The sequence below is a fragment of the Trichoderma camerunense genome, assembly GCF_050948025.1.
Source record: "Trichoderma camerunense strain CBS 138272 chromosome Unknown V8C40scaffold_6, whole genome shotgun sequence".
Classification (NCBI taxonomy): domain Eukaryota; kingdom Fungi; phylum Ascomycota; class Sordariomycetes; order Hypocreales; family Hypocreaceae; genus Trichoderma; species Trichoderma camerunense.
In genome coordinates, this window is record NW_028145364.1 from 1,162,251 (window position 1) to 1,187,886 (window position 25,636).

Consider the following 25,636-nt stretch of genomic DNA (forward strand, 5'->3'; position numbering starts at 1 on the left):
CAATGGTACAGTAGGTCCCGTTAATTAGGCGTCGAGTAGTATTACAAGGAAGTCGAAGCATCTCCAATTCCGCCCACGAGCTTCAAACAACCAGCCCTTCGCCCGGCTTAGTTATAGCCCACCATAGGCAGGCTAATCTCACTGCACGCACACACTCACACTCACACGCAAAACAAGGGATCCAAAAGCGCTCTCGGTGACCAGCCCAGTTCTCCGGGTGAACCACTCAGAGGAGCAGCTGGCCGACGTTAATTGCCCGCCCAGGGAACTCCTCCGAGCAGCCAGGCTTGCCAGGCCCTAGGATAGACGCTGTTTCATACGTCTTGCGACATCAACCAGGGCTGCGCTCCACCTCCCTGCATCGCCCTCCGTCCTGATTGAGAAGCGACAAAGACTTTTTCCCTCTCGCGCTCTTCTTCCTCGCTCCCTGTGGGGCTGATCAACACGGCCAAAGCCGTTGGAGCTAGCGCTGCCATTGGAACATGTATCCCCTCAATCGAAGCTCGATAGATTGTTCCTCAACTTCCTGTTTAGAGGGCTCTCGGCTGATTAATATTAAACAAGACTCCCCGGCTAGGCCTGTTTTCTCAAAGCCATACTCGTACACTCTTGCCTCCACTGGCACAAGGTCGACGGTCCGCGGTGGCTCCCCATCGCTCAATGCGGTAGGCTTCAAGAATCTTTCTCAGGTTGCGCTGCATCTGAACCCTGTACATGACATCGTTAAGTTTGCCGCGCCATTGTCTGCCAGGGACTGGCGGCGTCGTCATATGGAAGAAATGACACCGACTTTAGCCGTGATGCCACCCACTCGTTTCGGGAAATTGATGTGTACACGACCAGGGCTGCCTATCTATTAAAAAATCCCCCAAAGACATGAGAGGCTAGAGATGCCTCATCTTGATCGCTGCCCATTCCCGCTTACTGGTCGCAACAGGAGCTCAGAGTCGATTTCTTGGTTTGGAGCTTTGACCATGGCGATTACGAATACTTATTGACGTCAATCTGGCTAACATGGTTCGTCATTGCACCTTTTCACAACGGCACACAAGAGGAAGTTGCAAGCATAAAGTTGCAAGCAGCGGTGAGTTTACAGCATATCAGCGGATAGATTCGAACATCCTTAGATGACCTAGCCTGACCTGCAGAGCATTGTTAGCGAGAAGTCTCATAGCCATCGGAACAGGGGTTACTTATCCCCTCACCAGCGGGGGGTTGTCCTCCGACCATTGCTGGGAGAAGGACAACCAGGACTACCTTCCAAATCTATGGTGTGTCCTTATAATCCAATATTCGCACAAAGTACGTCGGGTCAATGAGCAAGTCAAATGGTGGCAGCCCGCGAATTGGACTCAAAGAAGCGAGTTGAGCAGGAAGCAAGACAAGTGCTAAACTTTGACTCCAACTCAAGATGGGTCCTTGCTCAATCAAGCTCAAACTCGACACCGAGTCGTATTCGCGGTATCCGAAATGGACCGATGCCCGGAGCCAATCCTCAAATGGATTTGCTGCCTTCTTCAAGTTCGCCGAGTCCAAAGTCCGAGTAGCGTATTGTAGCCTGAATATTCCAGATGTAGTCGGGGGAGCCTCCTTCTGTTTGTCTCGCACTGCCAACGGAGACTTGTTTTTGTTTCCTCTCCAGAACCCTCAAGGTTAGGAGGGCATCAACACGCGTACAAAACACATCTGTAAAAGCCGCGTTATCATCTCAGCAGTTCCTTGGCGAAATCTACTGAGGAAGTTGCTGGGTAGCCCAGCCAGGAACTGGCGTCCTTGCAAGATCGAGGGACAGAGCCGACGACCGAAGGTTAATGCGCTTGGTCAGACTAGATGCTGCAGCATCACACACCGAGAGCGGGTACTGTGGTGTGGTCCAAGGAGCAGACGGCTAATAGACAGAGATCATGACGTTGGTGGTCGTGTTTGGTGTGTATCCCGAAAGCAGGCGGGCATATAAGGAGCATCCGAGAGCGTTGCAGAACGGCGTTGGGTTGGTCAAGAACCGTTGCATTTCTGTGTGATTCCAGATGGCCCTCGCGACACTGCTATGAAGCAGGCTTCCGGCAAGGTGCCATAAGGACAGAGTGTAGTTTCCGAAATGCGATCTTTGACAGCTTGAAGCCCTTTCTGTGCTCAAGCCCCCCATGCCATAGACCTTGCACCAGGGCAATGAAGCCACCGCTGCAGATCCCAACAGACAAGGCCAATCTCTCTGCCTATAATGCCATCTGCATCACAAGGACAGCCTATTCTCGACCATAGTGCGAATTCCAGCGGAGAGGGCTGACGGGCGTCCTGCAGCGGACTATAACGACCCATGGCATCCTTCCTCTTGCGCACTGTTGAGTGACTGGATGTCCTCTCTCCTAGTCCATCGACAAAGGACGCGATTTAAAAAGGAGATTGGACGACTGAGCGCAAACTAAACCAGATGTATGCTTAGGGTTAAGTTCCGAAACTCGTGTCTCCCAGCTAGACTTGGCTGTCCGGGTGCCAGACAGAGACCGACCGCAATGGATCCAACTGCAGCATTCGACGAGGTCCTGGAACAGGCTCGGAAGCTGCATATTGCGGGTGAACCAAGCCTGGAAGAGAGGTCTACGATAGACATTCCTTGCGGAAGCAAGGAAAACGAGAATCGGGAAACTGTGGGGGAGGCGACGTGCAGATGGAGTGTTGCTTTTGAGGGCAACGAAGGAGGCTCTGCCTTGAGCTACAGGAGGACATCCAAGAGACAATACGTACAAAGAAGACGTTGTATTGGATAGCGGTGAACTCTCCGGCAATAAATCGAGGAATTGGCGTATCTGAAGTGCTCTGACGGTGGTTGATGAGTGAAGTAGTAAACATGAGGAAACGCGTGGGGAAGGCATGTGATGATGGAGAGCTCGACGCACGGACCAAGCAAACCCAGGAACGCGTAAGCACGTGACATGAACTGGTTAAGCTTACAGTGCATTTGTACAGTGCATACAGTTTTCACTCGACGTCCAGCTACTTCCTATCTCGTGCCACAAGGCAGCTTATTCTCATTCGTAAAAGAGCTTCGCCTCGAAAACCAGTCTGGCACTTAGTTTCTGCAAAGCTCATAAATCGCATCTACATGGTGTTTTGGTGCTATGGCAGACTTGACGGATACTCAACAATCTCAGCCGAAAATCACACAGGATATCGTGGATGCTGCAAAAAAAGCATTCGATCCATCGGCCGCTGCTGAAAGCCGACAAGACGGCTTGCGTGAATACAATGAACTGATCGAGAGGTAGGTGAGGCTGCTTAGAGGGGGAAACCGACTTTCAAAACAAACCTGACGTGCGGTCAGAACGCAAACATGGATCTTGATACATGCTCTCAACGCTCTGATCAAGCCCAATGTGCTTCCGCCATGGCTAAGGGAACCGCTGATGCGGAGTCTGACGCATCTGCCACTGCGGTCCGACGGCGTTCGAGCTACTATGGAGTTTGTGTTTGCAGTTCATCCGAGTAACACCGGGAAACCCGCGGATGATAGTGGTAGCCGCGGAAAACAAGGAGCTGCCATTACGCACGAGGCGGTAGCGGTTGCAACGAAACTTCTTTCCTCTGTTCCGGCTTTGATGAGTGCTCAGGAATGGTTCGATGGCATAGCGGGCCAATTCATGGCTTTATTCGATGGCGAAGCCGGACCTGATGTTGCGAAAACTGCTGCGCAGATTGTTGGGTTCGGTATCTTGGGTAAAAAGCAATTCGGAGCCCCAGGTAAGAACATTACTTTTGAATATATAGTCATGCACCGTATTTCTCTACGCGTTTACTTATGAGAGAAAACAGGGGCGCCTGGTTGGAACGCTTTCGTACAGCCTTTGATGGAAACCATTAACCCATCGCTGCAGTCTTCAAGGGGAGATTCTTTTGGCTCACACGACGACGACGAAGTTGTGCAACTGGGTCGAGAAAAAGTCCTCGTTGCTGCTGCCGACCTCGAGAGGTCACTTAAACGGCTGCAACTACTCATCATGTCAAACCCATCACCCGGCCTTTGTAAACGAGTCCTGAAGCCAGTCCAACTGCAACTTTGGGCTCTCGCTTCCTGGATGAATCCCTCTCGAGAAACCGAAAAGCGTTTCTGCAGGCCTGCGCGGATTCTTGTGCAGACTCACTTCAGGTTATTCGGTGATGTGAACAACCTCATGCCGTTTATCCGTAATATTCAATGCAAAGGGTCCCTGTATGACGCAGAGGGCATACAATGGCGATACCACCATGGATCCGAAGGGGGCATAGAGAGCACTCACCGTCCGTTTGCTGAACAGAAGCAAAACGCGGAACTAGACTGGGGAGAGGTTGAGAGTAAATCAACCACCTTGGTTGAATTCCTGACTTCCGTATGTACAACGGAAGAAGTTTCCTCGGTCTTCTTATACCTCTTGCGACGATGGATACAGTCAGCCAGCAAACAAAGCAGTTCGGCCATCAAGCTAGTCACTCCTGACGAGGAAGCAGACTCTGCTATCCAAGATCTTGTTGATGTGACTTTGTTACAAAAGTTCATGGACAAAGCCCCGGAAAAACTGATTAGCCATTTCGACCAGCTGCTGGAACTTATATCACATGTATTGCGAGCCGACGGCCAGGCACCCCTTGGGGACGATATCATTGGAGTTGTACTCAGTCTACTAAACTTGGTAATCACAGCGCCGACCTTTCGGAAGTCGGACATTAACCCGACTGAGCTAAAAGCTGTCGAGGATGCACTGGCGAGGATTGGGAATGCAGATCGAGGTGAGGCATCGACAACTGCAGGCAATCTGACGATGTTGCTCAGGTATCGGGATGATGTGGAAAAGCCAGATGACAAAACGGCGGCTCCTACTGCCCGCCAGATCGAAGACCGCAAGACTTACGATCTAGCAATGAACTACATTACTGGAGGCGATAACCCACCACCGGTGGTGTCCGAAGGCCTCAACCTATTATCGAATCTGATCGTGGCAGAGAGTTCAATATTGGACATATCGGCCGTCACAGTGCTGATGGCAAATCTTTTGAAGGAAAATGAGGACTATATCAATTTGCGAGTTATTAAGATATTCACGCTATTGGCAAATAAGCATCCCAAGGCAACAATGCAGGAGCTTCTCGATCATTATCTGGATGCACAGGAAAGATCATCTACAGACACTCGCCTCAGGTTTGGCGAGGCAATCCTTCAGGTTATCGAGCGATTGGGAGAGACTTTCACGGGGGATGCAGCCCAGGATGCAGGCGAGAGCATGTTGTCGATTGCAGGTAGAAGGGGTTACAGACCCAAGACGATGGCCAAGCAGGCACGAGAGGAAAGGTTGAATGAGCTGAAGAGGAAAAAGGCAGAAACCAGTGGAGACGCTGACCAGGACATTGAAATGGCGGATGAGGAAGAAACACCGGAGCATCTGGCCAATAATGAGATACTGGCGCAAATTGTTCAAGGCTGGGAAAGCAAAAGGGGGAGCGAGGATATTCGAATGCGGACTTCGGCTCTTTCCATCTTTGGAAATGCCATTGAGACGAATATTATTGGTATGGGGCCGACTATAGTCTCGGCAGGAGTCGACCTCAGCATCAACGTCCTCGCCATGGAGCCAGAGCTGGAGAAGGGCATACTTCGACGAGCAGCCATCCTGGTTATACTCAGTTTTGTGAAAGCCTTGGACAAGGCCAAGGAGTCTGGACAGAAACTTGGATTTGGATTGACAAACCAGAGCCGGGAGGATATACAGAGGACTCTCAGCTACATTGCGGCAACAGACAATGACGGACTGGTCCAACAGCACGCACGCGATGTCGTGGAGAGCCTTGAGAATTGGGGCATGGCAAGCCTATTGCCGAGTCAGGCAGAGGCGAGCGCCGTACCCGGTTTGACGAGATTAGCGGGATTGCATGTCAATCCTGAAGGCACCCTGGTGGACGCTTCTGGACGGCCACGGCCAAGGATAGAGGAAGTGGAATGATGGAAGCTTGAAAGATGCCGTAAGACAAAATCATCACCAATAGTAATCACACGGAATACGCCGTACGGATGAAGAGAGCCGATATGCCCAAAAGCTGCTTTACACGCAGCGCTTACCTGTGAAAATGATGACATTCCGCTAAGACGCAATCTCAGCGTGCCGGTTTGCCAAGCCGGCCAGCCGAAGATGGCACGGCTCATCGTGTAGTCGCTCTCAGGCGTTCGGTGCTAGAGTCACCGTCACGCCGTGATTCGTACTGTTGTGGTCGTGGCTGACTCGGAGGCTCCCCACCCCGCGGTCCGTGACATGTCAACTAAGGGAAAAAAAAGAAATCCTCTTTTTTTCTTATCCCGCCGATGGCAAGGGACGGGAGAAAGGCGAAAGGAAAAAGCAAAACGCCTTTTTTTCTGGCTGGCGTGGCTCGAGATGAATACGTGTATCCGTGCATTCGCAACGCAGCGAAGCAAGGGCGCTGGCTGGGGGTGACGCAGGGGCCGCATGTGTTTCTCGTTTCTCTTATCTCAAACGGTTCCTGGAGAATAAGGTTGGCTGGCCCGGCCCTTGTGAAAACATGAAGCGAGCAGTTGAAGAGGCACCATGGACAATAATAGACACGGGGGAAACACCAGTGACACAAACGTTGATCCTGGGGACTAATGTGGTGAGGCGTCTGATGGATCGCCAGAGACTCAGCTCAAGTCACTATATTTGCGACTATTAGCTCTGGATGCCACGGCGGAACAGCACAACAAGCTGAGCGGTTGCGTGAACTTTGGGTACAAGTCCAAACAAGCCCGCAGTTGGCCGTTTCACAAAGCGACGCAGCGGCAGGGGGCCCAAGGGGGGGCGTCTTGCGGGGGGTTTTTTCCCAAGTCTGGGGGGGCGGTGGCATCAAGCGAGCATGAAGGCGAACATGACCCACGCCGTTGAGAACGTTGGTGTCAGGATGCAGGCGAGGCCAAGCCAACGGCGTCACTGAGTGAATTAATCGCTATCATGTAAGTGCGTGTGCATGCAAAGGGCGGTGTTGAGTAGATGGGCAGACTGGGGAGAGCAATCAAACAAAATTGGATGAGTCTGCGAAGCGTACGGGTACATATCTGTACGCGCACTAACAGATGAATAGATTAAACTTGAAATGAACAGAATCAAGGCATTGCAAACCGCATGTTGGGCGATGCAAATTAAGGGCCCTGCTGGTGTTTTGGTCGCCGCACTGGACAAGGTCGAGCCAATGGGAGACTACCGTCGAAATTGATTCGGTCGGGGGTCGCTTGGCACTTTGTTTTTGCTCATTAGAGACTTGTCCAGGCCGGGTTGCGGGATCCGTTTCGGGGCATATTTGCATTCGGAAGCATCCAGAAGAAGCTCTGTTTGGTGTTGAAAAGAAGAAAAAAGTATACGGAGTGGTACAAAGTCGTACGAGTACACGGAACTGACCGACTCGGTTGAGCGCCGTTGTACGAATACGCATTCCGTGTACGTACCGGCAATTGGAAGTTTTGGTTTGACCGCCTTGGACCAATTATTTCACCGACCACAAGGCAGAACAGACTTGGGCAGTTATCATGTGAAAATATCAACTACCTCAGCTACTCCTCCATGCCCGCAAGTCAGCCCAGCGCCACCGCAAAAAAACACAGCTCGAGAACAATAGACACCTCAGCCAAACAGCGCCTCTTCCGTGATGGCTGAGTGATTGGCTCTGGGCGCGTCTCAGGTGCTGATGCGGCTCCGGCTTGGTGCTGCGTACCTGCATCGGCCCCTGGCACTAGCAGGCCTTCAGCCAAATGCTAAGTGGCCGGCGATGTTTAGCGCCGCCAGATTGGTGACATGTATGCATGCCTGCGACTCCATCAGGGGTGGCGGACATGGATAGACGGATGGGATTTCGGGGGAGAGTCAGCAATCAATTGACGCAAACTCGGAGAGCTGGTAGAGGTCCGGCAGGCAACAGAGGGGCGTGCGGAGGGGCCGTTGAAGGGGGCGTTTACGTTTCGTTTGACTGGCGATGGTGTTTGCTCTCGCGGACAAAAAGGCTCGATATCCATCCCGTCCTGACTCGTCTTTTCCCTTCTCTTCTTGCTCTTTTCTTCTCTTCATCATAAATCTTGCTTTTGCCTGTCTTTGCTCCGGCTCGTCTGTTTGACAGCTAACTTCCACTCCTTACAACGGAAAACAAGCTAGACTTTTTTCCATCCATCGGCTTGACGTCGACTTACACTCTCTGAAATCCCTTTTTATATAAACGCGGAATCGACTTTCGCCCTCTCTCTGAGCATTATCAAAAAAACAAAAACTCATCACACGAATCGTCAAGATGAAGTCCGCTGCCGTTGCTGCTTTTGGCCTCTTCGCTGGCCTGGCCTCTGCCAGCTCTCCCATCCGCCACCTGCACTTCCCCAGGTCCAACACTACCACCGCTGCCGTTGACGATGCTGCTCCCACTACGCTGACCGTCATTGCTACCTCGGTTCACACCGTCATCAGCTGTGCTCCCACCGTCACCAACTGCCCGGCTCGCCTCAACTCCACCGGTGCTGGCAGCCTGCCCGAGTCTGCCAGGAGCACCGTGGTTGTCACCGATACCATTGTCCTGGCCACCACCGTCTGCCCCGTGGCCGAGGCTTCCAGCATCTCGTCCTCTCTGCAGGCCGCTCACTCCTCCGGCCTCATCACCGGCTCGACCATCAAGGCGACTCCTCCTGCTGCCGTCACTCCCCCGCCTAACGCTGGCGTCTCTGTCACTGATGTTGTCACCGACAAGACCCTGACTTACACCATTGGCAAGGGAGCCGGTGCCTCTGTCGTCACCACCACCATCCAGGCTACTACCAAGAAGACCATTACCCTCACCAGCACTCTCGGCAACGGTGAGAACGGCCCTGAACCCACCACCACCACCACGGCCACCACTACTGACACGACCTACATTACAGTCCAGCCGGTTCAGACTGGCTCCGGCAGCTCTGGTTCCAACACTGGTGGCAATGCTCCTCCTGCCAACAACGCTCCTCCTGCTAACGGTAACGGCGAGGGTTCTTGCGCTTCCACCGTCACCGTCACCGTCGCCAAGGAGACTGTCACTGTCCCCGCCTCGACCGTCTATGTCACTATTGCTCCCAGCTCTTGTGACTCTGGCTCTGCTCCCGCCGTCACTGACAAGTCCACTGACAACTCTGGCTCCGGCAGCTCTGGCTCCAACTCTGGCTCTGGCAGTTCTGGCTCCGGCTCTGAGGGCAGTGGCAACAACAACGGCTCTGGCGACTCTGCTGCCTCTGCTACCACCAGCACCCCTTGCCCCACTGACATTACCACCACCGTCCGTGCTACTGTCACTGTCCAGCCTTACCCCATCAACAACGGCACTGTTCCCACCGGCGGTGCTGCTCAGCCTACCGCTTCTGGCTTTGCCCGCCGTCTCCGCCGATAAAGGACTCATCTCCTTGGCGGGAACTACCCTTGTAAGAATATTGTGAAGCCCAAAGGTGGGAAAAAAGCAATTGGGGGGCATGGGATATTGGTTTTTGGAAAATCTCGTGGCCAAGAGGAACGCACATGATGAGAAAAAGAACAATCATAGTCCAAAAAAGAACCAAGAAAACGAATATAGGTTCCTTTCTCTACGCTGTTACATGATAGACGTCTATTTTGGATTCACGTTGTTTTTTCTTCTCCTTTCATGAGTTGTTTTTCTTTTTTGATTGGCAAGGCTTGGTCGGAAGACAAACTTGCTGTGTTGTACTGTACTTGACACTCTTTTAACATTCATGTGTGTATATTTGATATTGCTCTTTGAGATGGCCGTCAGTGACGGGTTCCTGGGCAACCACTTTTTCTGAATTGAACGACTCGTGACGTTAAACAACCGTCTTCCTTGTGTTGCTTGTAGAATGATGTGACTATGTCTTTTGAGTCAAATAAGTTACATGAATGTATTTACTAAAACTGCCTAAGGACATACCACAACACCTTGTCTTTCATATATACGCCGTTCATTCGTCAAAACAAACCCATCGTAGCGTAGCTGGTACAGATATATACACGCCGGTCTCTTTGATATCTAGAATACACTTCGCTTAACCAATCGCCTTGTACGCCCATAAAAAAAAAACACGATTCTCTAGTACAGATAGAGAGGATTTCTCTTCCTTCTATCCGAGCACCACACGTTCATATTGCTCTTGACTCAACTGCCGAAAAAGTACATCTTGCAGGGCAGCACGACTACGTGCTAGCTGCGGTACGATTCCATCAGCTTGCTGGAGATTACTCCTGATGCTTTCCATGTGATCACTGAGTTGAAGAGCCAGAGACTTGAGCTCTGGATCCTGAAGATTCTAGAAAGGCATCACTGTTAGTTATCTCATACAACTTTTATTTTTCCCCACTTCAACTTCTATCCGCCAGGGAAAAGGGAGTATGTGTGACAACTTACACTAAAAAGACCCCCGGGGAGAGAGGCGCCGGAGTGAGTAAAGGATATTTCCTGCTCTGCCTTTTGCTTCCGCTGTGAATGTACCGTCTCGGGTGTTGGTGCCAGAACATGCGCCTTCTTCAACAAGCCGCGATACTCCCTCCCCTGAGCCTTGGCACTAGACTCCAAGTTACGCAGCGTTTCGTAGTCTCTCTCCAGCTCCCTCTCCAGCTTCTCTTTCTCCCTCGTCAGCAACTCGACAGCGTGAAGCGCCGGGTCCAGCTGCCGCTCCAGCGCCATCTTCGCGTCGAGCACGCTTTCAAAGTCCAGCTCTGTGGCACGGCCGTCGGTCACGCCAGGGGCTCCTGGCGCGGCGCCTGCTTGTCTCCCACGAGGCACCCGGGCCGATGGCATGCTTGCTGGGGGGAAGGGGATGCCGCGTGCGATTTTGCGAGTGATGCGATGAGAAACGAGGCGTAGCGCCGCGGAGGTGTGGTTTTGGCGCTGTTCGGAGCCGGAGAGACGCTGGAGGACGGGACGGTGGGCCATGACGAGCATTGAGTTGGCGGCTGCGACGGTAGGTTCGGGCAGGGGGCTCCATTTAGATTCGATGGTAGATTGGCGGACGCGATTGATGTGAGGCGAGACATGAGGATATGGCTTTTCGGGTGAGGGGGCGACGTCGTCCTCCTCGTCCTCGACATCGGCATCTTGGGGAGGTCGGCGCTGTTTCTTCTTCGATATAGGTGCGTCTCCCGCTGGTTCGGAGTTAATAGCGGGAGCCCTTCTTGCGTTAGGAGCAGGTGAATCTTCTGCGGTTGCTCCAGTTGAGACTCTTGTACTCCCAGCAGGACGGCCACGGCGTCGGCCTGATGTCGTATTTGACGGGCTGTCAGTGGCTGTCTTTCCTTTGGCGTTGTCGCTGGGTTTGCTCTGGATCTTGTTTGGAGCGCTGATATCTCGTAATGATGGTCGCCCTCGCTTTCGTGGCTTCGCCTCTTGCTTCCCCTTTGTTGGGCCACGTTTTGGCACATCCTCCTCGTCTTCCCGTCGAGCCTGCAGAGAGGGCCGGCCTCGTTTTCGTTGCGCGGGTGCTTGCTTCTGAGTTGGGGTCTCGTTAAGCAGCTGGTCCTCTTCCGAGTCTTGCGCAGCGCTATTGCTTTGCAAACTTGTCTGCGATTCGACGTCTTCATCTTCAAGCTCTCGATTCTTTAGTGAAGGACGTCCTCGCTTCCGCTTTTGCTGAGGCGGCGTCGCTTCGTCCTCGTGAACTACAGTTCTTGCTTTGCCACCTAGTGACGGTCGCCCTCTCTTTTTCGTGGGCTTGGAGGTCTCTGGTGAAGAGGTGAGCTCATCGTCTTGGGAACCCAGGCTTTTCCTCGGCCTCCCGCGCTTCTTGGCGCGCATCTGATCAGGTGCATCGGTATCGTATGCTTCAGTCGCATAGTTGTGCTCTTGCGACGCGTCGATATCGAGCTTGGACGCGTTGGATGGCCGCCCGCGTTTGCGCTTCAGCGCTGAAGACACTGGCGCCTGTGAAGCCATTAGATTTCCATGCAATGAAACGGTCCCGATTAAAGATACGGCTGAAGAATGTGGAGTTGACAATGAAAGAGTTCATTTACCATTGTAATTATAAAACAATGCTTGCGCAAGAGAAACTGTCGAGTCGAGTTGATGCGAATCTATTCAGACGCCCAGGAAGAAGAAAAAACGGCCATGCCTCAAAGAAGCATGTGCATGATTGACGCTTTCTGTGAAGCTTCCAGTCCAATCATCGCCTCAGGCCTGCAAAAGCCTCTAATTCGCCCAGTGACGCATTTTCCAGCGGGGCCCGTGCGCTGTTCGTCTTCTAGATCGAAGCGGCTTCAGGCGGCTTGCAACCCCGCGTCCAGATTCGTTACAGCACGTGCATGCTCTGTAGCTTTTGGCGTTTGTGTAGGTCCATCTTTGGGGCCGGATACAGCGTGAGGTTTAAATGTCGGAACAGCATGCAAATGGGAGAATGTTATTTACTTGCTTAGTATCCAGTAAGTTAGATGGGAGTATCTACTACTCTCACTAACTGCTTTATGCTACTATCGATATTTTACTGTAGTATCTGCTGCTGTGGCTAGATTCCTTCCACGTTACCGTTTGTTTTGATTTGAATTGCAATCGATATTCACCTTAGTATCTACTCCGTATATCACCGCCTATTTAGACATTCGACGATTCAATTGGTCACGTACTATCAAGAAACCATTGAGCTTCATCTGCTATTGCAGTAGTACCGCATCTTCTTTTTCTCAATCAAGGCTATCAAGCTTCCTACAGCATCAAACCCTCGAGCACATGCAAAAATGAGGTGATCAAAATTGATCCTTTCCCGCGCCAATAATCCACCAGCGCTAAAGCAAAAAGACCTGAGCTGGGAGCGCTTGGCTCTCAACTTTGTTGAACTAAACACATACCCATAAATGCTCAACAAATCAAACCGAGCGGCCAGAGCACTTGATCCGCGGCGTTGCTCGACAGGGGCCACATTTCTCCAAACTTTACTCTAGATTGGCATTCCCGCCGTCTCGGAGCTTTTCTTTTGCTTCCATCTTCTTCCATTCATCTTTTCTTCCTCGTGGACGGGTTGTACGCCGAGTAGTAGATAACAATTTTTGTGAATTGGGGATCTATCTGTTTTCTTATACCTATTTTCTGTTCTCTCTCCCTGGCTTGTTTTTGCACCTCGGGATTTGTATACATACACAGCCGGACTTAATTCTTTCCCCACAACAGCAACAACAACAAACATCGCCGTTCACAATGCGCTTCTCCGCAGCTGCTCTCGTCGCGGCCCTGCCCGCTCTCTCTGCCGCGCAAGAGAATCCTCTGGACCAATACGTTGCTCAGGCCCAGCAGATCTTGGGCCAGGCCGCCTCTTATATCCCATCTCCCAACAAGTATGATGCCGCTGCCGCCGAAGCTTCCAAGACGGGCCCCATGAAGCTCTCCGTCTTGGCCCAGCACAACTGGGAGGACACTCTCTATGCGCCTGTGGCCGCCGGCGCAAAGACGCCCGAGGAGTGGTGGATCTTGATCACTGGAGGAAACAAGACGTGCTTTGGTGAGTTGTTTCATTTACTCTGAGGCGCAAAACCTCCTCAATGGCTTAATGTGTGTTCGACTAACTTCTCTTTTTTAGGCCGCTGTGACCAGCTTGAAACCGCTTTCCAAGGTGCTGCTGCTAAGTTTGCGGAGCTCCCAACCACTCCTCACATGGGCGTCCTCAACTGCGACGACCAGCCCATCCTCTGCAACTCCTGGTCCGCCAACGTTGGCAACATCTGGGCCTTCCACATGCTCCCCAAGCCCGCCCCCGTCGACATCTACAAGAAGAGGCTTAACCTCACCACCGTCACTACGGACGAGATTGTGCAGCTGCAAGAGGCTGGCAACAAGGAGGACTTTGTCCTGCTCGAGTCCTTCTGGCACCCCTTCAACGGCAAGGCCGCCGAGCTTGGCTTGTCCATCCCTCTTGGCTATCTTCTCTGGGTCTTCAACCTCGTTCCCCAGTGGGCGTTTATGCTCATTGTCTCCTTCGCCAGCCGAAGCATGATGTAAGTCTGAAACCAAGTCCATTCTCTGTTTCCATTCATTCGGTTGTGCATGTAGCTAACGGCCATTATCAGGGGCAACCGTGCTCAGCAGCGGGCTCAGCAACGTGCCCCGGCTGCTGCCGCCCCCGCCTCCAAATAATCAACCATCTAGGGAAAATCTGTATGAGTTTGCCTTTGGGGGGACTTTGGATAATGACCCAACCTGGAGCATTGGATGCAATGATGTACATGATTTAAGATGGGGACAACCCCCCGGCGGTTTGTTTTCTTTGAATGATAAATACCAACCCGAGGGCTGTTGGTTTCGTAAGCTTTTTGGGTATCATGAGTTACGTAGCTGTTTATGAAAAAAGGAAAAATTCGAATAGTCCCAGTCATGACTTGTTCTCGCATGCTTGTTGGAGTGATTTCAAGCCGTCGACAATCTCATCTCGGAGTTTGCCGTTGGCTAGTTTGCCGTAGCGGAGATCGCTCAGCCCGCCAATCGTCTGCTGAATGGACTCTTGGAGAGCCGCCTCTTCTTCTTCAAGCCTCTTAATCTCTGCTTCAAGTGCGCCAACGGCACCTTCCAGCTCGGGAATCACAGAGTTGAGACTGTGCTTTGCGCTCTTCAAACCAGAATCGTGACCAAACAGCTGCACCCTCATCAGCATAAGCTTTCTAAAAGAGAAGCATATTTCAACAACTTACCGCTCGCTCCATCTCAACCTCGCCATCTATATCTTCTCTCTCCGCCTCTCTCCTTAGTCGTAGAACCTCCCTTCTCATGACCACCCCGCGCTTCACCTCATCCTGGATGCTCGCAGCCACAGCGTCAACCACTGCATTGCGCTGAGCTTGCAAGTCGCGGTACAGAGACCGCAGCTGAGGCGAATTGTGAAGCGGTCGGGGGAAGAAGAGCACGAATTGGTTAAATGTGGTGATGGATGGAAGGGGTGCTGGCTGAAGGAGGTAGTTTGTGAGGATGTCGGATTCTGATGGTGGCGGCATTGTGGCTGCGGCTGAGATGGTGCCGGTGGAGAGGCTTTTTCTTTTGACAAGTTGAATCAGATGAAGTGGAATGGGGTTTTGGGTTTGGTGGCGGCGGTGAGTATAAGTTCCATGGATATTTGTTGTACTGAGGTGAAATGCTTGACGCGTTTATGAGAGTGAGGGTGTAATAAACATTGGGCATTCGCAGTGGTAACAGAGTGGGTCAGTGAATGAAACCCACAACCGGCCTCAGGCTCATCATACAGTATCAAACAGAGCGACATCACGACAAGTCCATACTATAACGGACTTGGTTTCTTTACACTTTCTGCGCTCTAACAGCTAGGTGGTTATAGTCCAGATTTATCATCATGAGCAATCTGTATCACCCAGCATCCTCGCCAGACAGTGACTCTGCTGCCACCGCTCTCATAGATCTTCGCATTATATACTTCGCGCCGTTGTGGGCATTTGGTGCTTCAAGCCCGGGAGCTTGCGTCACTGAGGGAAGTGGTTGTCGGTGTCAAAAGTCCGAGTCTCTTGACCATTCAACCTTGCTTTAGCAGCTTCCTTGATATATTTTGCAATTGCCCTCTATTCATGAGGGGGTAAGCTGCGATACAGCTGATTTTGCGTTGAGGCTACCCCGGTGGTTTGCTCCCATCCATTTGGATTCTCGCCCGACGCATCTTCGGAGTTTTTCGGTGATCTCTGGTGAATAGAACATGGTCAAGTATATCACATATCGATGAAGAGTTGGAGGCTTCGACAGTCCTTTCCCGCTGGCACAATGCTATCAAAGAATACGTGCCGCGAAGAAGGGGATCTTGGCCATTTCATCACCGACAAGAGTGTGACCCTCGGGCTATTGATCCGCAGCGTTCGGCACTTCGAGATACGAAAAAAACTTGTTATCTTGTTGGGAGGTACTGTGCAAGGAATCGGTTCGCCCACGGTTACACCAAATGTCTAGCCAGTTGTACAGCATCAGCATCAGCACTTTCATCCTGCGAGGTCAAGGGTCAGCCATACCAGGATGCCCATGGCAGCAACCACCAGATCAACAGAGCGATACGAGTACGTTCACAGCATGGCAACATTGTCATTCGTGATGCCTGTGTCGTCTAGATAGCAGACCAGATCATTGAAACCTGCGAAAATATGCTGAGAGATGAAGCTGCGTTGGGACACTTTGACGATGTCGTCTGAACCACACAAACTCGGTCGGGTTGCTTCATGGCGCTGTCAGGATTGCGATTGGATTGTTCCGAGGCATCCAGACCATCCAGACCATCCAAGATAGGCCGTCGAATCTGGAAGCTGGGCCATGTCGTCCGGGGCCCCGATACTACCAGGCGCTGCTGCCATACGGGGGTTTACTGCGGCTTATGTGCAGATAAGCACGGTGAATCCTACATACCTACATGTATCACGACAATCGCGGCGGATAAAAGTTAGTAGTAGCGTCATGCGCATGACTTCTTGTTGTATTGGAACTTTCCATGATGGCTTCTCCTCCCCGGACAAAAGAAGTTGCTAGCAGCAATGGGATTTCTTTTACAATTCTCTCGTGTGAAAAGCTTGACTCAATGACTGTCCTGTGGCCGCATTGCGAGATCGGATCAATGGAACTCGACTTTTTTTTTTCGACCTAACTAGGAAGACCCTTAAATCGTCCGTCGTTGAATCTACCAATGCACCCAACTTCGTGGGGTGGATTTTAGCTCCAGAATGCTACAGTACAGCACGAGAAGGTACTTTCTCTGGCGTGTACATGGCACGGAGGTACTGTTACGGCTGCCTGTAACCCCGTACTAAGGAAAGCTGCATTGTTTCATCCGCGATCTGCCAACCTGTTGTGGGAGCACGGGAAAAGTTTGCACGTTCAAAGGTGCGAAAGGTGCAGATGGGAGAACACGGGGCGCCCTCCTATTCGGGCACTTGGTAGTGACTGATTTGATCTATTGTTTTCTTTTCTCTTTTTGTTTTTGACTGAGAATGGGGATTTGATATTGGATCGCTACAGAGACGTTATCTCATTGTACATGATGCCTGACTCTCGCAGTCTGACACACAGGTACTTGTCCCAGCGGTACTCATGTAGGTGAGTTTTCGGCGATAAAAGCCGCTTACTTGCAGCTCCCCCATACAACGCAAAAATACCATTGAAGGGATCTGCCAATAGGATTCATACTGTACTCCTGTAGGAAGAATCACTGGAGGTGAATGAAGGTCCCTGTCCTACTCTGCTGTAAAAAAACAATCAATGGAGGGGGTTGGTAGATAGACAAGGTATGTACATGTGCTTGGGGTACTCCGCAGAAGCTCAACAATAAAATGCAGAAAATTCTGCACTACAATTCGCTAGCAAGGCACCTCGACTGCAGCGGTGATCTCTAATACGGGGGGCAATGGCAAAAAAGTGCAGTGTAATCATTTTGCTATCCACCTCCCAATGACACAAACGTACATGTACATGCCGCGTAGATGCCCAAATGCTCTTCTTTCCCCCACTCTTCTTCTGGTCTCGAATTCATTCATTTCAACGGATTGGTAGCGTGAAGGTGAGTACGAGTACGAGTTGCCAGAGGAATGCAATGCCGTCTGGTCCAATTTTGCATGTGCTCAACGATAATCACTCGCTGCTAAAACCCACCTGCAACCCACAGGGCCACTAAGCAGGTACTTGCCCCAGTAGCAAGCGCTCCATATCAACCACAGGTCCCGCGCTAAGAAGATGGATTGATCCTAGATACCGCCAGCGGCAAGGATGGGCAGAGCCTGTCATTACGCACGGCTATGAATAAGATTCGGCCTCACAGCTTGAGAGCTCCGATGGCGCAAATCGCGCAATTCGGCTGACGCCCAGCCCCGGCTAGTCCCCAGCAGAGAAGCCGTGTGGCCAGACAGCAATCAGAAATTGGTTGAACGGTGATGCTCCACCGCAGAGAAGAAAAGACCCGATCAAGCAGACCCGACCGCCTTCGTCTTACCCCTCCCCCGCTCGGCGCTTTTCCTCGATACACTTAATAGGTGCTGCTCTCGCACTTCTCTCCATCCTCTTCCTCTCCATTCTCTTCACAGCGTGTCCTTTTCCCCTTCACTCATCTTCTTCCGCTGCTGATACAGGCAGGACTATTTAGTTGATAACCAGTGAGTCTTGCGTCTGCTCTTCCGCTGTCCATCTCTGCATGGGCTTCAATTACGCCGAACATCTCAATTGACTTGGTTTCTCTCTTCCGCAGCGACTTTCTTATCACAACTTGTCCAGTCCGTATCCAAACCAATTGTCAAAATGGTTCAGTCCGCAGTTCTCGGTTTCCCCCGTATGGGTGTTAACCGTGACCTGAAGAAGGCCACCGAAGCTTGTTAGTCTTCCCTTGCTCGACCTCATCACCCCCACGCCCAGAGAAAAAATTTTCTAACATTGACATGTGCAGACTGGGGTGGAAAGATCTCTCAGACCGAGCTTCTTGCTGAGGCCAAGAGACTTCGTCTGGCTCACTGGAAGATCCAGAAGGATGCCGGCGTTGACATCATCCCCAGCAACGACTTTGCCCTGTACGACCAGGTTCTCTCTCACATCCAGGACTTTGGTGTATGTTACAAACCTGCCTTGTTTCCCCCCAACAATAACCCCGGACCAGTGCTGACTATGAATTAACAGGCTGTTCCTGAGCGTTACACCAAGGATGGCCTTGACACTGTTGACCAGTACTTCGCCATGGGCCGTGGCCACCAGAAGGGAGGCGTCGACGTCCCCTCTCTGGAGATGGTCAAGTGGTTCGACTCCAACTACCACTACGTCAAGCCTACTCTCCAGGATGGCCAGACCTTCAAGCTGACCGCCACCCCCAAGGCCGTTGCTGAGTTCAACGAGGCCAAGGAGGCTGGTGTCACTACCCGCCCCGTCCTCGTCGGCCCTGTTTCCTTCCTGCACCTCGGAAAGGCCGACCGTGGCCAGTCCGTCGACCCCATCGACCTGCTCGACAGCCTTCTGCCTGTCTACGAGCAGCTCCTCACCCAGCTCAAGGAGGCTGGTGCTGAGACTGTCCAGATCGACGAGCCCGTCCTCGTCTTCGATCTCCCTGCCAAGACCAAGGCTGCTTTCAAGCCCGCCTATGAGAAGTTCGCCAGCCTCGGCGACAAGATCCCCAAGCTGGTCTTCACCACCTACTTCGGTGACATCGTCCACAACCTTGACCTCCTCCCCAAGGACATCTATGCCATCCACATTGACCTTGTCCGCAACCCCGAGCAGCTCGACACCGTTCTCGGTGCTCTCGGCCCCAAGACCGTCCTGTCCGCTGGTGTTGTCGACGGACGAAACATCTGGAAGACCAACCTGAAGCGCGCCATCGAGACCGTTGAGAGCGCTATCCAGAAGCTCGGCAAGGACCGTGTCATTGTTGCCACCTCCTCCTCTCTCCTCCACACCCCCCACACCCTGGCCAGCGAGAAGAAGCTGGACGCTGAGATTGCCGACTGGTTCTCTTTCGCCTCCGAGAAGGTCGTTGAGGTTGCCATCATCGCCAAGGCCGTCACTGAGGGCCCTGCCGCCGTCCGTGAGCAGCTCGAGGCCAACGCCAAGTCCATCCAGGCTCGTGCCACCTCTCCCCGCACCAACGACCCCAAGGTCAAGGAGCGCCAGTCCAAGATTGTCCCTGCCGACTACAACCGAAAGTCTGAGTTCCCCGTCCGTATCGATGCTCAGCAGAAGAAGCTCAACCTCCCCCTCTTCCCCACCACCACCATTGGTTCCTTCCCCCAGACCAAGGAGATCCGTCTGTCACGAAACAAGTTGACCAAGGGCGAGATCACCGCCCAGGAGTACGACTCCTTCATCGAGCAGGAGATCCGGGACAACGTCAAGATCCAGGAGGAGCTTGGCATTGACGTCTTCGTTCACGGTGAGCCTGAGCGTAACGACATGGTCCAGTACTTCGGTGAGCGCCTGGACGGCTATGCCTTCACCACCCACGCTTGGGTTCAGAGCTACGGCTCTCGATGCGTCCGACCCCCCATCATTGTCGGTGACATCTCTCGTCCCGCCCCCATGACCGTCAAGGAGTCCAAGTACGCCGTCTCCGTTTCCAGCAAGCCCATGAAGGGTATGCTGACTGGACCCGTCACTTGCTTGCGATGGTCTTTCCCTCGTGACGACATCCACCAGTCCGTCCAGGCCGAGCAGCTTGCTCTGGCTCTCCGTGACGAGGTCGTCGACCTCGAGAAGGCCGGCGTTGACGTCATCCAGGTCGATGAGCCTGCTCTCCGTGAGGGTCTGCCTCTCCGCTCCGGCACTGAGCGTGATGCCTACCTCAAGTGGGCTGTCAACGCTTTCCGCCTGTCCACCACCGGCGTTGAGGACTCCACCCAGATCCACTCTCACTTCTGCTACTCTGAGTTCCAGGACTTCTTCCACGCCATCGCTGCCCTCGATGCTGATGTCCTGTCCATCGAGAATAGCAAGTCTGATGCCAAGCTGCTGAGCGTCTTCGTCGACTCTGCCTACCCCCGCCACATCGGACCTGGTGTCTACGACATCCACTCTCCCCGTGTTCCCAGCGAGCAAGAGATCAAGGACCGCATCGAGGAGATGCTTCAGTACCTCAAGCCTGAGCAGCTCTGGATCAACCCTGACTGCGGTCTCAAGACCCGCCAGTGGAAGGAGACCAAGGAGGCTCTCGCTAACATGATTGCCGCCACCAAGTACTTCCGTGCCAAGTACGCCAAATAAACAAATCACTTTTGTTTTTTTATAATTTCCTGCGATTGCAACGTAGGATGGCCTGGCTTTAAAAAAGGAGCAACATTCAACTACGTTGCGCCTGTAGCTGGGCACGATTTCAACATCGGCGTTTGGGCATGGTTTAGGTGACAAAGCCTTGGGTTATTACGGCACCCACCAAAAAAAGGTTCTTTTCATCATTTTGGGAATTCGGAAAGGTCGGTTGGGCGAGCATTCAACATATGCATATGTGCGTTGATTCTCCTGGTTAGGAGAAAAAGCATTGGTAGTTTCATTAGGATGGTTATCCAAAAGTCTTCAACAAGGCGTTCATGAGGTGAGATGAAATAAGGTAAATGAGTTTTATGAGGTTGGCAGTTAGCAAATAGATACCCCGATTCAACCTGGGAAAATAAGGAGAAGAAATTTAAACCTGGTGAATATTTACTGCAACTGCTGGCTCCTTATACATGTGACTGTCTTGGATTTTGTTTAAGATGGAGGAACAAGTGAGACGTAAAAGGGGGAACCAATAGAAGTAGCAGAACGGTATTGATCCAATAAGGTGATGTTGGCGTAGGGAGACTGCGCGTCGCGTGATTGAATTTTTATAGAACTCAATGGGTATCTGTAAACACCTGCTTGCATTTTGCGCGCTTCTTGTGCTCCGTATTACGTGCAGGCCAACTGCTCCAATTTGGGGCTAATTGTAGTTGCAGGTACCTGTACTCCATTTTGGGGCTGATTTTTTTCTTTTCTCTCGTAGCCACAGCGCCGTAAGGCTGCTGGGGTGCCGCAAGGACCGCCTAACAGGACATTTTAGTGGCTACCGGCACAGCAGCCAGGGGCTCAATCGCCAAGGTACTCCTCCGTACTTTATTCACTTCCATCTCACTCACGTGTCTCCCTGTACGTACAATCCTTTCCTTCATCGCCATTCCCAACTCTATCATCGCCAATTGCAGATATCTCGCTGGAAGATATCGCAGGAAGCCTTTTCCATCTCATTCCATCCGTCAGCCGCTATACTTTGACTCACAAAACTAAAAAGGGGGCCCAATTCACGTTTTCATCATATTTTCATCATGGCTCCTGCGCGACAACAGCCGCCTCCGCCGTTTGGCAAGGACGAAAAAGTCCTCTGCTTCCACATGGACATGCTGTATGAGGCCAAGATCATGGACGTCCAGCCTGCGGAGAAGCCCAATGAAGGATATCGGTACAAGGTTCACTACAAAGGCTGGAAGAACACGTGGGACGACTGGGTTCTGGTGGACCGGATCCGGCCCTTTGACGACGAGCACAAGGAGCTGGCAGCCCAACTTCACGCGCAGCTCAAGAACAGCATGCAGAAGACGTCCAAGGTGCCCAAGAAGATCGTCAAGAGCGGCGGCGAGTCGGCGCGTGGCAGCGAGGAGCGAGGGTCTGCCGTCACTCAGGGAGGCAGAGGGGGTAGGAGAGGCAAAGACTGGGAACTGGAGCAGGTAAGACTTGATTTGCCGTCATCAACCGATTTTCCCTTGTTCTCCTCGTCTTTTTTGCTGTTCTATCTCGAATTTGTCAAATTTTCGTGGCGTTTTCTTTCTCGTCTCTCTTTGGCTCATGGTGTTTATGTACTCCACGAGCCGCGTCTCCTGAAGTATCTTCAACAACTCCCGCCCGGCAAGTGCCGGGCCGCGCAAGCTGCACGGAGGGGGCTTGATGAGAGAGAGAGCCAGACTCTACAGGCTATGTTAAGCTTTCCTACGAGCAATCTTTTCCCTTTGGTGGCTTCATACGCGCGAAGACTATGGGCTTGAATACACCCAGAGTACCGCAGTTGAGATATCGTCGCTTTGCCAACCAGCCTGTTGACAATGTTTATTTTGTCATACTTTGCTTCTCCAGCGGTTTTGCAGTATGATATGACTCAAGTGAGAAACTCTTGATTGTTTGTGGCGTTTCCGTCAACCTATATCATTTTGGTCTCCCCCATTTTGCTGTTCCCTCAGCTCTTTCCCACAGCATCCCCTTCAATACCAATTGCAGATCTCATTGAGAGAAACAACACGCCTTCCACCAGCAATAAGTTTACAGATCTTATTGAGTGAAACAACACGCTTTCATCAGCAATAAGTCAGACAAGATGCCAATGGAGAAAAACGAAACCCCTTTGCCGCGTTCCCGTTACGGGCGCATCCTCAGGCCAACCTGGAAAAGAAAACCGGCTTCATCAGCCGAGGAGCCGTCCGAGCCAATCCAGAAGCGCAACCGGATCACCTCGACACGAAAGGGCAAGCCAATTCGTCCTAGGAAGTCTAAACGTGGATCTAAACGTGGATCTGTTTCTAAACGTGTTCACGATCCTCAACCGGAACCTGTTACTGAGCAATCTGGGCCAACTCGAGAACGCACATGGATAATTCTCACGCGGGATGGCCAGCCTATCTGCCCTTGGATGAGGGCTGTTAAGCAATCCAGGTCAACTCAAAAGTGCAACCGGATCACCTTGACACGGGATGGCAAGCCTATCTGCCCTAGGAAGAGGGTTCCAGAGTCAATTCCCAGGGCCGAACCAGCGCCTGTGCCTATCAAGATTGAGGGAATCACCGGATATCCATATTTGATCCAAGTTGCCTAAACTGGAAATTAACATGTTTTCCTGATTATCACAAATTTGTTGGTTGCCAGAGCCAAGCGGCTTCTATGGTTTACCTTATCTTACCCTCTCTTTCATCTTTTTCTATCTCGGGATCTTTGCGTTTGGCTTACTTCGGTCACTTTCCATCTGCCTCTACTTTCACATTATACGTTCCGAGATTTTGGTTCAAGAGATCTTTTTTGATCTTTTTTCTTTCTCTGAGCACAGTCTAACAAACCTCAGGAGGACGCTTTCCACAGCAAACCAATGATCAACATTTCCGTGCCTGATCATATCCAGGCCATGCTTGTGGACGATTGGGAGAATATCACCAAAAACAACCAACTTGTACCATTGCCTCATCCAAACCCAGTTACCAAGATTTTTGAGGACTATCTTGCTGTTGAGCGGCCACGCAGAGAAGAGGGCTCATCTAGTATGGACATCTTGGAGGAAGTTATCGCCGGATTTCGGGAATATTTCGAAAAGGCTCTCAGCAGAATACTTCTCTACAGGTACGTGGATCGACTCCTAGTCTTGGTGGGATGTCTACTAACATTGATTCAAGATTTGAGCGTCATCAGTACATGGATGTGCGGAAACTGTGGGATAATGCCGACGAGAATTCGCAGTACAAGAATGTCTGCGATGTTTACGGCGCCGAGCATCTTGCGCGTCTAATTGGTACGTATACGCCGTGACTGACGCACCCTTCTTATCGTGCGTTCGCTAACCCCCTACTTTTTAGTTTCATTGCCTGAGCTCCTTGCGCAGACGAATATGGATCAACAGTCCGTATCACGCCTTAGAGAGGAAATCGGCAAGTTCACCACTTGGCTGGGCCGCAATTGTCAATCATATTTTGTCAATGAGTACGAGACTCCATCTCAAGAGTACATTGACAAGGCTCGAAGCTTCTAGATGTCTTTATCTTGTTGGCTGCCATAAAAGGAGAATACAACTGCCCACTTTCGTCTGTCGCCAGAGTTTTGTTTATGTTCTCTCTGCTATGTTTACCCGCTCCCCTCTTGTTTATTGTTTGTTTTTAATATCTAGTTGGAATCACGACAACACACTTACGCTATAACCGGCAAACTTGGCGGCAGCAATTGTTGGGTCGATGATGGTTTTTACTTGCGCCTTGATACCGCATTTTCCGTGGGATTCTCGTCTTATTGAAGGATTCGTTTGGTCACGGCACTGGATAGGATTAGCAAGGTGTTAGTGTGATGAAACCGGTGCTTTCTTTTGGTTTTTTCGATGACGCAGTTTTTAGTTAGAGTTGGGGGGAGACGGGGAGTTAGTTTAGTTTCAAGATAATGGGAAATGCTTTGTTTTGTATATGCCTCTTTTAAACCGCCTTGGTGATTCCACATGACTTGTTTGTGCCCGCCCGATTTCGAAGCCGAGCATGTCTGTCTTTTTTGTTTCTTTCGTACATTGTTGCCGTTGATATCGTACAAGTTCGTCTTGTCCATCCCGCTATGGTTACTCCTCAACCATACACATATATACAAACATCTCCAATCTCTTTCCAAAACATCAACCCCTCGCTTTCCATATATTTCCTCCTTTTTGCGCTCTAATCGTCAATATTATCCCACAAATCTCTTCACATCCGCTGCACCGCCCTCTCAACGTAAAACCCTTTATCCGGCGTCCTCTCCGCCTTGACCTCCCGCTTGGTCAGCCTCCGCTCCACCTCCTGCACGCGCACCAGCTCCTTGACCTTCATGATCATACCCGCGAACTGCGGCTCCGCCGGGTGGAAGACGGTCTGCATGCGCCGCCGCAGGCCGAGCGCCTGGAGCACGCCGCGGGTGCGCTCGGGGAGGCCAATGGCCGAGCGGTGGAGGGTGATGCGAAAAAATGACATCTTGTTTCTGGTTTTTATGGAAAATTGCTCTGTCGTTGATTCGAAAACGTCTCGGCTGGCACATTCGTTAGTTTAGTGAACCTGAAGAGAGATTGGAGGGAGAGAAGAAAAAAAAGAAGATGCAAGTCCATTCGTACAAATTTGATTCCCAAGGCCGAAAAGCTATTCGCACCCCGCTGGCTATGGCGAACCAGAACAAAAATTGGATTCCGCACCACTACAAGTGCTCCCGTTCTTATCGTCTCGTTCTCTTGGGGGAGAAGATCGTCGATTATGAAAAAAGGCTGGGTTTTGGGAATTGAAGCTGTTTCGAGTGCATTGAGCCTGGAGCTAAAGTGCCTGCGGTTGCGCGATAAGATAGCATGCAACTGCATTTCGAGGTAGCCTTGCGGATCACGTGACAAGATGCAAAAAGACAAAGACGAGAGTAAAAGACTTTGAGAGTTCTACCTCTTCCAAAA

The 25,636-nt window shown here is 51.6% G+C and overlaps 8 protein-coding genes across 8 annotated transcripts; 5 read left to right on the plus strand and 3 right to left on the minus strand.

The window, feature by feature from the left end:
* Positions 1 to 3,003: 3,003 nt before the first annotated feature.
* Positions 3,004 to 6,062, plus strand: V8C40DRAFT_241248 (RTP1/Tango6 family protein). The gene is made up of 3 exons (XM_083214982.1): positions 3,004 to 3,262; positions 3,323 to 3,738; positions 3,811 to 6,062. The coding sequence occupies exons 1-3, from the start codon at positions 3,120 to 3,122 to the stop codon at positions 5,967 to 5,969; spliced, it is 2,718 nt and encodes a 905-aa protein (XP_083074972.1). The 5' UTR covers positions 3,004 to 3,119; the 3' UTR covers positions 5,970 to 6,062.
* A 2,227-nt stretch (positions 6,063 to 8,289) lies between these two features.
* Positions 8,290 to 9,402, plus strand: V8C40DRAFT_264458 (uncharacterized protein; the record flags this gene model as incomplete). Its single annotated transcript, XM_083219536.1, has 1 exon — positions 8,290 to 9,402. The coding sequence occupies one exon, from the start codon at positions 8,290 to 8,292 to the stop codon at positions 9,400 to 9,402; it is 1,113 nt and encodes a 370-aa protein (XP_083074973.1).
* Positions 9,403 to 9,848: 446 nt separating this feature from the next.
* Positions 9,849 to 12,092, minus strand: V8C40DRAFT_192217 (CENP-Q, a CENPA-CAD centromere complex subunit-domain-containing protein). Its single transcript, XM_083211867.1, has 2 exons — positions 10,408 to 12,092; positions 9,849 to 10,309 (listed from the first exon to the last, which is right to left on the minus strand). Exons 1-2 carry the CDS (start codon positions 11,929 to 11,931, stop codon positions 10,124 to 10,126), a joined length of 1,710 nt encoding a protein of 569 aa, XP_083074974.1. The 5' UTR covers positions 11,932 to 12,092; the 3' UTR covers positions 9,849 to 10,123.
* A 736-nt stretch (positions 12,093 to 12,828) lies between these two features.
* On the plus strand, positions 12,829 to 14,357 carry V8C40DRAFT_241263 (uncharacterized protein). Its single transcript, XM_083214983.1, has 3 exons — positions 12,829 to 13,486; positions 13,565 to 13,979; positions 14,052 to 14,357. Exons 1-3 carry the CDS (start codon positions 13,186 to 13,188, stop codon positions 14,116 to 14,118), a joined length of 783 nt encoding a protein of 260 aa, XP_083074975.1. The 5' UTR covers positions 12,829 to 13,185; the 3' UTR covers positions 14,119 to 14,357.
* On the minus strand, positions 14,178 to 15,155 carry V8C40DRAFT_192254 (Cnl2/NKP2 family protein-domain-containing protein). The gene is made up of 2 exons (XM_083211868.1): positions 14,670 to 15,155; positions 14,178 to 14,614 (listed from the first exon to the last, which is right to left on the minus strand). Exons 1-2 carry the CDS (start codon positions 14,967 to 14,969, stop codon positions 14,354 to 14,356), a joined length of 561 nt encoding a protein of 186 aa, XP_083074976.1. The 5' UTR covers positions 14,970 to 15,155; the 3' UTR covers positions 14,178 to 14,353.
* Positions 15,156 to 18,012: 2,857 nt separating this feature from the next.
* On the plus strand, positions 18,013 to 21,126 carry V8C40DRAFT_241269 (5-methyltetrahydropteroyltriglutamate-homocysteine S-methyltransferase). The gene is made up of 3 exons (XM_083214984.1): positions 18,013 to 18,319; positions 18,392 to 18,549; positions 18,619 to 21,126. The coding sequence occupies exons 1-3, from the start codon at positions 18,247 to 18,249 to the stop codon at positions 20,686 to 20,688; spliced, it is 2,301 nt and encodes a 766-aa protein (XP_083074977.1). The 5' UTR covers positions 18,013 to 18,246; the 3' UTR covers positions 20,689 to 21,126.
* A 436-nt stretch (positions 21,127 to 21,562) lies between these two features.
* On the plus strand, positions 21,563 to 24,644 carry V8C40DRAFT_241271 (MRG-domain-containing protein). Its single transcript, XM_083214985.1, has 4 exons — positions 21,563 to 22,163; positions 23,543 to 23,814; positions 23,868 to 23,983; positions 24,048 to 24,644. The coding sequence occupies exons 1-4, from the start codon at positions 21,765 to 21,767 to the stop codon at positions 24,218 to 24,220; spliced, it is 960 nt and encodes a 319-aa protein (XP_083074978.1). The 5' UTR covers positions 21,563 to 21,764; the 3' UTR covers positions 24,221 to 24,644.
* On the minus strand, positions 24,621 to 25,503 carry V8C40DRAFT_241272 (mitochondrial 54S ribosomal protein uL30m). The gene has a single exon (XM_083214986.1). It carries the CDS (start codon positions 25,173 to 25,175, stop codon positions 24,912 to 24,914), a length of 264 nt encoding a protein of 87 aa, XP_083074979.1. The 5' UTR covers positions 25,176 to 25,503; the 3' UTR covers positions 24,621 to 24,911.
* Positions 25,504 to 25,636: the final 133 nt, after the last annotated feature.

Excerpts from the sequence above, each read along its gene's own strand:
- V8C40DRAFT_241248 (XM_083214982.1), top strand. The coding sequence starts at position 3,120 with ATGGCAGACTTGACGGATACTCAACAATCTCAGCCGAAAATCACACAG. Across the intron at positions 3,263-3,322 it reads TACAATGAACTGATCGAGAG|AACGCAAACATGGATCTTGA; the intron begins GTAGGTGAGGCT and ends ACGTGCGGTCAG. Across the intron at positions 3,739-3,810 it reads AAAGCAATTCGGAGCCCCAG|GGGCGCCTGGTTGGAACGCT; the intron begins GTAAGAACATTA and ends GAGAGAAAACAG.
- V8C40DRAFT_192217 (XM_083211867.1), bottom strand. The coding sequence starts at position 11,931 with ATGGCTTCACAGGCGCCAGTGTCTTCAGCGCTGAAGCGCAAACGCGGG. Across the intron at positions 10,310-10,407 it reads TCCCCGGGGGTCTTTTTAGT|AATCTTCAGGATCCAGAGCT; the intron begins GTAAGTTGTCAC and ends ATGCCTTTCTAG.
- V8C40DRAFT_241263 (XM_083214983.1), top strand. The coding sequence starts at position 13,186 with ATGCGCTTCTCCGCAGCTGCTCTCGTCGCGGCCCTGCCCGCTCTCTCT. Across the intron at positions 13,487-13,564 it reads AGGAAACAAGACGTGCTTTG|GCCGCTGTGACCAGCTTGAA; the intron begins GTGAGTTGTTTC and ends TCTCTTTTTTAG. Across the intron at positions 13,980-14,051 it reads TTCGCCAGCCGAAGCATGAT|GGGCAACCGTGCTCAGCAGC; the intron begins GTAAGTCTGAAA and ends GGCCATTATCAG.
- V8C40DRAFT_192254 (XM_083211868.1), bottom strand. The coding sequence starts at position 14,969 with ATGCCGCCACCATCAGAATCCGACATCCTCACAAACTACCTCCTTCAG. Across the intron at positions 14,615-14,669 it reads AGGTTGAGATGGAGCGAGCG|CTGTTTGGTCACGATTCTGG; the intron begins GTAAGTTGTTGA and ends ATGAGGGTGCAG.
- V8C40DRAFT_241269 (XM_083214984.1), top strand. The coding sequence starts at position 18,247 with ATGGTTCAGTCCGCAGTTCTCGGTTTCCCCCGTATGGGTGTTAACCGT. Across the intron at positions 18,320-18,391 it reads GAAGAAGGCCACCGAAGCTT|ACTGGGGTGGAAAGATCTCT; the intron begins GTTAGTCTTCCC and ends TGACATGTGCAG. Across the intron at positions 18,550-18,618 it reads CTCACATCCAGGACTTTGGT|GCTGTTCCTGAGCGTTACAC; the intron begins GTATGTTACAAA and ends ATGAATTAACAG.
- V8C40DRAFT_241271 (XM_083214985.1), top strand. The coding sequence starts at position 21,765 with ATGGCTCCTGCGCGACAACAGCCGCCTCCGCCGTTTGGCAAGGACGAA. Across the intron at positions 22,164-23,542 it reads AAGACTGGGAACTGGAGCAG|GAGGACGCTTTCCACAGCAA; the intron begins GTAAGACTTGAT and ends AACAAACCTCAG. Across the intron at positions 23,984-24,047 it reads GCATCTTGCGCGTCTAATTG|TTTCATTGCCTGAGCTCCTT; the intron begins GTACGTATACGC and ends CCTACTTTTTAG.
- V8C40DRAFT_241272 (XM_083214986.1), bottom strand. The coding sequence starts at position 25,175 with ATGTCATTTTTTCGCATCACCCTCCACCGCTCGGCCATTGGCCTCCCC.